Source organism: Hyla sarda, chromosome 4 (genome assembly GCF_029499605.1).
Source record: "Hyla sarda isolate aHylSar1 chromosome 4, aHylSar1.hap1, whole genome shotgun sequence".
NCBI lineage: Eukaryota > Metazoa > Chordata > Amphibia > Anura > Hylidae > Hyla > Hyla sarda.
Genome location: NC_079192.1, coordinates 9,654,096 through 9,664,454, shown reverse-complemented (window position 1 = coordinate 9,664,454; position 10,359 = coordinate 9,654,096). Strand labels below are relative to the sequence as shown.

Below are 10,359 nucleotides of genomic sequence, written 5' to 3'. Positions count from 1 at the left end.
TCTATCATCACATATCTATCTATCTCTCTATCTATCTATCATCACATATCTCTCTACCCCCATTTATCTATTTCAGTTTGACATCTCGGAGCTTTGGAACCAATTACCAGTTTTCCATAGAGTTTCGGTCTCAATCTACCATGATCCTCGCAGAACCAGACCCCACTGTGCACAGAATCGTATTGTTTCTATCTCTGTTGTAGATAGTTTATCTTTTTTGTACTTTATCTTTGTTTATACTTTTATTCCTTATCAAAGGAAGCACAGAGAATGACAGTGACATTTATAATTTTATTTATTAAATATGGATCCGGATTTACACGAACCCTTCACTAAGATGAACAACAATCAAACTGGACATCATTGAGCGCGGTGTCATCTCCATTGCCATGTGGTTGCTCCACTTTGGTTTGTATACCACAGATCCCCTTTGCACATTCTTCACTCCAGCCTCCATATTCTCCCCAGTATCCTCCGTCTCCTTCTATAATGGTACCATCTGAACATTTCATCCTGATGTTGTTGGCCGCTGTGTCATCTCCTCTACCCTGCGGCTTCTCAACTCTTAAGGAAAAACTTATGAAATGTCCACTGGGACACCATGGAACATGAGTCCAGTCCCCCCATCTGTGAAGAAAAACCGTTATCATCCACATGTGGCAAATAAAGGGCACATATTGAATTAGGTCTCCTATTATGATTGACATGGGTTTTGGTCAAGGGCAAAAAGAAGCAGACAGCCATGTGTCTCCATTTTTACTCTAGCGGCCATCTTTTAGCAGGTTCATGCAAAGATCAACTAGAAATTGTCATTTCAGTGAATGTAAAATAGTCCATTACAGGTATGCCCTGGGGTCCTAGGACTTGGAGCACCAGGACATGTATGTCCTGAGTCCCATCCCGCTATCAAGTGAGTGCAAGAGCTGCCGTCAGCAACCAGGGACCCACCGGTAATGGTTGATATCAGTGATTGTGTTGACAGTTGCAATTAACCCTTTAGATGCAGTGATCAACACCGATCATGGCATCTGAAGTATGCAGGGGAAGTACAGATGACTGATCGGACCACCCGCAGTAAAATGGTGGTGGTCCGATCACTAAAAATAGCCCCTAGAGCGCCACTTACCAGCTCCCGGCTGACTCCTACGTTTTTTTTCCTCTGATCTGCCTTGGAGCAGACCAGAGAAGTGGATTGTCTACAATACTGATCAGTGCTATGCCTATACATAGCATTGATCAGTATGTGCAATCTAAAAATTGGAATAAATAGTACCCTGTGGGGACTAAAAAAGTAAAAAAAAAAGTGTAAAAAATAATAAGTAAACAGAAAACAGAGTTTTTTTTTTTTAAAGAAGTATTATAATAATAATAATAATAATAATAATAAAGTGTGTAACCATGGGTATTATTTAAATTAAAAGTACTGACCAACATAATAAACATGAATGTTTATGAGCAACATGTTATTATGTAGCAGTTACATTTAACTAGATCCACTCAGAATGGATGATCTTACTTATGCTACCCCGCTCGGGGTACTCCGCTCTCAAGACATTTTTTTTCCCATATTTAAAGGATAGGGGATAAGATGTATGATCGTAGGGGTCGGGTCACTGGATACTCTCCCCCTTATCTCTGGCCTGGCACCCTGGCATTCGAAACATTTAAGTTCAGAATGCCGGCTGTGCTAGGTTTCAGGCAGCCAAGGTCGTCACGCCCCTCCATTAATGTCTATGGGAGGAGGCGTGAGGACCATGGTCGCTCATAACCCACAGAGCAGAGTTTACTTTTTGCATGCTGATTACGGAGGTGCCGGCCCAAAATTCAATGGGGGTCCCATCGTACGGACCCCCCCCCCTGCAATCAGAAATCGTATTCCCTATCCTTTGGTTAGGGGATACGATGTCTAGGAGGCGGAGTACCCCTTTAAGTATAGCATAAGGTCATCCATTCTGAGTGGATCTAGTTAAATGTAACTGTAACACTATAACATGTTGCTCATAACCATTTATTGTTTCACAACAACAAGACGCTGATCGTGGTGTTCTCAGAACATCATATCATATTATGTTTGCCTTATTTATTTGGGTCCTAGCTTGAAATGTTCTTCATGGTCAGACAGTAAATGTTGACAGTTTTCTATAAAGGCTATGTCCTACCTTATTTTTCCACAGAAGAGAGGCTTCATGGGAGATCAGAAAGCATCAGGAGGTATCATGGGATAATAAATCTTCTTGAAAAGATAAATCCTCTCTGCACCCCTAGAAGCTACCTGAGGTATGAGGCCATGAAGAGCCATAGAGAGGACCTTTCCGATGCAGCTCTATAGGTGATACGACTGTACGGTAACTACACAATGGCTAAGATTATTTTAAAATGTGGATTAAATTATATAACTCAGTATGTATAGGGAGCAGATCTTTCCCTTATCTCCGAGTTAGAGTGTAGAGTTATAGCATATGGATCACTTCTTCTTCTGCAGAATGTGACCGTAGAGTGATCTATGCAAATTAGTGCATTCTTATAATGCATGTAGCATAGTCTGAAATCTTTTTCCATCTAATTAATATTAAATAAAATATATCCACAAGGAATTTTTAGGATAATCTCCAAATTAAGTACCAAAGTTTATATTGTTATTTTGTCATTAAAGGGGGGGGGGGCAGGGAGAAGTGAGCCCTAAAGCTGTCCTTAAGACTACTCTCCCTGCCTACTTGCCCATCCTCCCTAAATGACAGAGAGAGAACTTGGAGCAGGACCCTTCCTTGTGCTAAAGTGCATGGGCGTCGAAGTCAACAAAACAAACGGAACTGTACAAAGTCAGGGTCCAAGTCAGGAACCTAATGGGAATACAATAACCAACAAACAGATATATAAATACAAACAAGGCAGGATATAGCATACTAACAGGTCAGGAAATCAAGAACACTGTTCACACTGTAGTTCATACTAACTACAAATGGACTAACTCACTCCTAGATAGACTGATTAGCACAAGGCTCAGAACAGGATTCTATCCAAGGAGATCCAGGATCAAACAACGTCAAACAGGACTGACAATACACACAGTGTAAACACGGACTTGGCAGCACGAGCATTCCTAGATGAACAGTATCCTGGAAAGTGGATTGGTCGTCGTGGGCCAGTTGAATGGCCCCCAAGGTCTCCCGATCTGACCCCCTTAGACTTTTATCTTTGGGGTCATCTGAAGGCAATTGTCTATGCTGTGAAGATACGAGATGTGCAGCACCTGAAACTACGGATACTGGAAGCCTTTGCTAGCATTTCTCCTGCAGGGTATATAGTAGTATATAGCAGTGTATACGGATACTGGAAGCCTGTGCTAGCATTTCTCCTGCGGTGTATATAGTAGTATATAGCAGTGTGTACGGATACTAGAAGCCTGTGCTAGCATTTCTCCTGCGGTGTTGCTATCAGTGTGTGAAGAGTGGGAGAAGAGGGTTGCATTGACAATCCAACACAATGGGCAGCACATTGAACACATTTTATAAGTGGTCAGAAACTTGTAATAAAGTGTGCCGGCTTATGTGACACTTCTACTGTTTTGCATCGCATCCCATCTGAGCTGGCTATATCTGCAGTTTTGGTATTGTTCAATTTTACGTAAGTAGAGATCAGGTATTTGCCCATTCTGCATATCATTTGATGTGAGATTATATATCTTGAACTCTACCTAAAAATGTACTACCAGATTTGTGTGGTTGGTTAAAAGTGGGTGAAGTGTTCATACAAGTCACCTCCATTTTATATATCTAGAGATTAGGTATTTGCCTGTTCCTTATATCATTTGGTGTGTAATGTTCTCTTTTGGGCCACGTTGCAAAATCTGGAACAGGGCCCCATGTGACAATTCTAATACTGGTCTTTTATGGGGCAGATGTTCTATGGGGCCCCTTTAGGTACCTGGGCCCAGGTGAAACTGCTACTTTTGCACCCCTTATAGCTACACTCCTGTCTGTGTATTATTGTAATACTGACAAGCACCAATGAGCTAAATAGTTCTATGCAATAGCTGTATAAACAGTATAGCAACAGTAGCTGCTCCGTTTCCACAACTTCTGGAGCTACATAAGGATGAATAATTATGGAAGGGATATTCCAGAATGTATTTATTTGACTATGCTATAGGGGAAGTTATGTTAGTGTTGTTCATAATATAGTGTCTGCACCTGTGTTTGATGGCTGTTCTTGCAATTCTTATGTCATCTTTGACCCAATATTTATTTTTAACAGAATAGAAAATAACAGTTTTCTCAACTTTTCCCAGATTGCAGTATGGCCCAAGACATTACATCACTAGTCAGGTGTTCAGAGGGAGCCTGTCCACTTCAATGGGTGGAGAGACTTCTCGGTGGGAGGGAGATCATTCTCCAAAAGTCAGCAGGGAATTGACCCAGCTGTGCTTCAATGGGCGGGTGGCTGATGTGTGGGAGGGAGAAAAGTGACTCCCACTTCCAAACAAGGAATCTTGGGACTTGTAGTTGGAGGGAGGGAACTTATACAGGAAATAGCCATTTCATAAAATAGAAGCAGCAGATTTATTTGGTGGACTCATGATACAACCATTTATTCCCAAAACAAGCACAGGTCCTTCCTAAGCATGTCCATTACTGGCTGGCAGGTAAGTACTAAAATGACCTTATCGGGGATTACCCCTTTAAGGATCTCTAATAACCCCAAGGACAACAGCACAATAACACGGCTTCTCCTCCTGACTTCCTCAAGCACGTGCACACTCCATTCAGCCAAATGTGCAGGACAGTGGGAGAACAAAAGGATCAGACATTGAAATTTAACATTTTGATCCTTCCTTTACTTGGCATAATTTGTCAAGGGAAAGTTGTGAGGGTCACATACACATAAGATATTATGTCAGTCCAGCTGGATTTGATTGGTCTGGACAATTTTTTTTATGTGTATGAGAGCCTTTAGGGGTATTCATCATCTCAAAGGTCCTATTTAACCTCGTAGCTCATGTTAAAATACACGTTTGCAACTAGTTATCATTTCCTCTCATGCGTCCTTTCAAAGATAAAGGCTTTTGTCACCCTCTCTTGTTGGCAGCTCATTGTCTATGTTACAGACCACATCTTTGCTCTAGAAGAGGTGGTCGGGCTGGTGATCTTATTCTATCTCTTTGCACATGGCAGGAAAGCTCACAGGCCGGGGACAGCTGTCTGACTCCAGAGGGGCAGGAAGGGGTTTCAAGGACAGCCCTGTATATATCTGAGCCTCTGTCCTCACTCTTCTTCTTGCGTGGGAGCAGGAGATTCGATCATGTGATCAAAAAGTCCTCAACATTCAGAGTAAGCAGAGAAGAGTCAGATATGAACTAGTAAGTAATTGAAGTGAAGTGTGTATGTATTTTTGTGTGTATGCATGTGACTGTGTGTATGTATTGTTTTGTGGATATGTATGTGACTGTGTATATGTATTATGTTGTATGTGTATATATGTGACTGTGTGTATGTATTTTTTGTGTGTATGTATGTGACTGTGTGTATGTATTGTTTTGTGGATATGTATGTGACTGTGTGTATATATTGTTTTGTGTGCACATATGTGACTCTGTGTATGTTTTGTTTTGTGTGCATGTATGTATGTATGTATGTGACTGTGTATGTATTGTTTGTGTGTATGTTTTTGACTGTGTGTATGTATTGTTTTATGTGTATGTGACTGTATGTATGTATGTGACTGTGTGTATGTCTTGCTTTGTGTGCACATATGTGACTGTGGATGTATTGTTTTGTGTGGATGTATGTGACTGTGTGTATGTATTATGTTGTGTGTATATATGTGACTGTGTGTATGTATTATGTTGTGTGTATATATGTGACTGTGTGCATGTATTATGTTGCGTGTATATATGTGACTGTGTGTATGTATTATGTTGTGTGTACATATGTGACTATGTGTATGTATTGTTTGTGTGTATGTTTTGTGTGTATGCATTGTTTGTGTGTAGGCATGTGACTGTGTGTATGTATTGTTTTGTGTGTATATATGTGACTGTGTGTATGTATTATGTTGTGTGTATATATGTGACTGTGTGCATGTATTATGTTGCGTGTATATATGTGACTGTGTGTATGTATTATGTTGTGTGTACATATGTGACTATGTGTATGTATTGTTTGTGTGTATGTATGTAACTGTGTTTATGCCACCGGCCTATGCTCTGTGTTATTACCCACATACTTTAGGGCCAAACCGGGAAGCTGGACTGAGCCACAGCACAGACAAGGTAAAGAGGCCGTAGGGAATACCCCTTTAACTCTCTGGTCTGTATCACCCAAGATAAATATCTGCTTAATAAGACAATTTTATGGACTAACCTTGAGATTGTAGATGTAATTGTCCCTTTAATATCTGTGCTTCCATTGGGGGCGCAATGTAACATGATTGAATTCAGGGCAGTGTCATCTCCATGAGATCCAAGTGGTCGCTCCACCTGAAATCAAACACCGTCTTAGAGTAGAGATGACGATAAAGCTTTGTAACAAGTACATAGTAGTTATTCCTCTGCCTGTCCCTGCTGCCATCCCATCATAAATGTCCATTGATCTTTCCTCCAAACAACACACAGAGGTGTCCACCCTTAGCTTTAGTTTTGTAAATAATTTAGATTTAACACACTATCAGGGCATGTGACCAAAGGACTTAAATACTTAAAGGGGTACTCCGACGCTTAGACATCTTATCCCCTATCCCGTGATCTTGCACGGAGCACCCCAGTTAAAATCAGTCCCCGGAGCATGTTCGCTCTGGATCTGATTACCGGCGACCACAGGGCCAGCGGAGTGTGATGTCACGCCTCCGCCCCCGTGTGATGCCATGCTCCGCCCCTCAATGCAAGCCTATGGGAGGGGGCATTGAGGGGCGCCGGTAATCAGACTTGGAGTGACCATGCTCCAGGGTATGGATTTGAACTGGGGTGCTGCGTGCAAGATCACGGGGGTCCTCAGCGACGGGACCCCCGCGATCAGGCATCTTATCCCCTATCCTTTGGATATTGGATAAGATGTCTAAGAGCCGGAGTACCCCTTTAATGTACATAACTGGGGGACCACACATAGTCCATCAACGGAGACAAAGTGTCACCAAACCATGTTGTTGTACCTTTAAGCTGAATCCTATTGCAGAGGTCCCAGTAGGACAGTGCTCCATCTCTCCCCAGTCGCCCCAATTGCCGCCATTATTAACCCAAATTGTTTCTCCATAGGTCAATGTTGCCTGTATTAACAATGATAGTAAAAGTGAGGACAACATCTTCTGGATGAGAGATCAGGTCAACTTCACAGCAGTATCTCCAAGTGAGTGGAGCTGTCACGTCCCCGTCTGGTTTTATAGCCTGGATGAGAAGAGGATTTTTTCTTTTTTACTATAGTTTTGCTAAATAATAACTTATTAAGTTAAACATGGCTGGGGGGGGGGGGTTCTTGGAAAAGAGGAATACAGGGTAAGTACACATGTTTTTGTAGATTAAGTGGCTTAATGTTCAATATAAAGGTTACAAAATCACAAACAAGAAACGTATCCAAAACTAGAGACTGAGGAGAACAAAGAAGTTTTTGGTAACAGAAAATAAGAACAGATCAGGGTTCTCGAATATTGAGGAGAAAAAACAAGTTCATTCTGGGATAGAGGAGAAAAGTTTATCCAGGACCTCACTCACTAAGTTAGAGTTATCTGGAGGATCTGACAAGAAAGCCCATTTGTAGTCCATGGGGACAGTTGTGGTGCAGGTTTGCTGGGAGTTGTAGTCCTTTTACCATCATGTGTTGTGGCAGACGGTGAAGCTAACCTAATCTCCCCCTGTGGACCCAACTAACAACTGTCCAAGGAGTTTTTCTCTTAGTGCAGGAATAAGACCTTTGGGCTCTAGGAATCTATCAAACCACCTTTGAGGTCCCAGGAACACTATAAAATTTAGCTTGGAATTATTTACAGAAGAAATTAAAACGCCCCATTGGCATTGAAACAAATGCCACTATGGAACTCTTGTAGTTTTCACATTGAAAACAATGGGGGGCTGCCGCAAGCGGAATTCGCTCAGAACATCCATAGTGTGCATGGGCTCTAACACTGCAGATCCAAAAGGCTACTATTTTTGCATTCACTTCCAGGCAGTGGAAGAGAGAGAGGTGGTGTCTGGTAACTATAAAAGCAAGTGTACTAAGCGATTGTCTGAGTTAGTCATTGTGTGTCTGTATACAAGAGTGTGAAGTATACAAGTGAGTGTAAATATAAAAGTGAGAGGGACTTAAAATTAAAGGGGTATTCCAGGCAAAAACTTTTTTATATATATCAACTGGCTCCGGAAAGTTAAACAGATTTGTAAATTACTTCTATTAAAAAATCTTAATCCTTCCAATAGTTATTAGCTTCTGAAGTTTTCTGTCTAACTGCTCAATGATGATGTCACGTCCCGGGAGCTGTGCATGATGGGAGAATATCCCTTGCATGATGGGAAAATATCCCCATAGGAGCTGGACAGCTCCCAGGACATGAGTCATCAGAAAGCAGTTAGACAGAAAACAGCAACTCAACTTCAGAAGCTAATAACTATTGGAAGGATTAAGATTTTTAAATAGAAGCTTTCCGGAGTCAGTTGATATATAAAAAAAGTTTTTGCCTGGAATACCCCATTAAGGGACTTGAAATTCAGGGAGTTTCAATGAAATATTTGATTGTTTTTTACTGTTAATTTTTACAATCCCCATAACTAGATGGCCTCCATGTAGGAAAAGCAGTCCAGTGTGCATCTTGCACAATGTATGTAATCCTTAAACAGCAGTTTGAGGGTGCATATTGTTGTGCGAGATGTGTGCAAGTTATTCATTTGGAAGCCCAGATCCTGGATCTAGAGGAGCAACTGGCAACACTGAGATGCATTGACAACTTGTAGAGGAGTCTCCTGCTCATTGAGCAAGTACTCTCTGGGGTAGAGGTGGGGGAGGATAGTGGGTCAGAGCTTCAGGACAGTCAGGCAGTTAGCTTGATTACAGTTAGAAAACGGGGTAAAGGGGAAAAGTGTAAGGGAGGCTAGTCCTGATCTGGCACACCCCAACAAGTTTGCCCGGTTGGCAGATGAGGGGGATGCCATTTCAGAGCTAGCAGAACTGCAGCAGGTCTCTGCCTCTGACCGCCAGGGGGGTGTCTGCTCCAGTAAGGAGTGAGAGAGGAGTGCAGGACAGGACAGACAGGTACTGGTAATGGGGGACTCAATTATTAGGAGGACAGACAGGGCGATCTATCACAAAGACTGGGATCGCCGAACAATGTGTTGTCTGCCTGGCGCACGAGTTCGGCACATCGCGGATCGGGTTGACAGGTTGCTGATTGGTTGCTGGAGAGGATCGAACAGTCATGGTACATATTCGCACCAATGACAAAGTAAGAGATAGGTGGAGTGTCCTTAAAAATGATTTCTGCCACAAGCTTAAGGCAAGGACCTCCAAGGTGATTTTTTCTGAAATATTCCCTGTACCACAAGCCGCACCAGAGAGGCAGCGGGAGATCAGGGAGGTAAACAAGTAGCTCAGAAGCTGGTGTAGGAAGGAGGGGTTTGGGTTCATGGAGAACTGGGCCAACTTCGCTGTTGGTTACCGGCTCTACCGAAGGGACGGGCTGCACCTGAATGGGGAGGGTGCAGCTGTGCTTGGTGAGAAGATGGCTAGAAGGGTGGAGGAGTGTTTAAACTAGGGACTGGGGGGAGGAAACCTACAACATAGAAGGGGAAGATAGTGTAGATAGAGAGGGGGGACTTAGTAATGTACCCAGGGGTGGAGCGGAGGGAGCGGTTAGAATAGTTAATAGGAATAGGCGTCATAGGAATAAAAATCATACACCATTGAATTGCATGATAACTAATGCCAGAAGTCTGACCAATAAAACTGATGAACTGGAGTGGTTGATGTCTGAGGAGGATTATGACATAGTGGGTATAACAGAGACTTGGTTGGACAATAGCTGTGACTGAGCGGTCAACATATAGGGATATAGTCTATTCAGGAAGAATCGGACAAAACGGAAAGGGGGAGGAGTTTGTCTTTACGTGAAATCGAGTCTGAAGGCCGCACTACGGGCGGATATATGGGAGGGAAACGATAATGTGGGGTCATTATGGGTGGAAATATATGGAAATAAAAAAAATTTCTGATAGGGGTTATAAGCTATATAAGCTTAATGGAAGAGACATAATGGAAGAGACAAAAGATAAATTACTGAGGTAAAGAAACAAGGCAGCAAATCAGAATGATGTGATAATAATGGGGACATTAACTATCCTGATATAAACTGGGAGACTGAGACCTGCAAATCTCATAAAGGAAA

The 10,359-nt window shown here is 42.3% G+C and overlaps 1 protein-coding gene across 1 annotated transcript in view; it reads right to left on the bottom strand.

Moving 5' to 3' along the window:
- Positions 1–332: 332 nt before the first annotated feature.
- Positions 333–10,359, bottom strand: part of LOC130367234 (vitelline membrane outer layer protein 1 homolog) — a 63,127-nt gene continuing 53,100 nt past the window's right edge. The window contains exons 3-5 of the mRNA XM_056569637.1: positions 7,144–7,257; positions 6,360–6,475; positions 333–627 (exon numbers count right to left, since the gene is read on the bottom strand). Of these exons, the coding sequence (XP_056425612.1) occupies positions 333–627; positions 6,360–6,475; positions 7,144–7,257 (525 nt within the window). The remainder of the gene's footprint in view (positions 628–6,359; positions 6,476–7,143; positions 7,258–10,359) is intronic.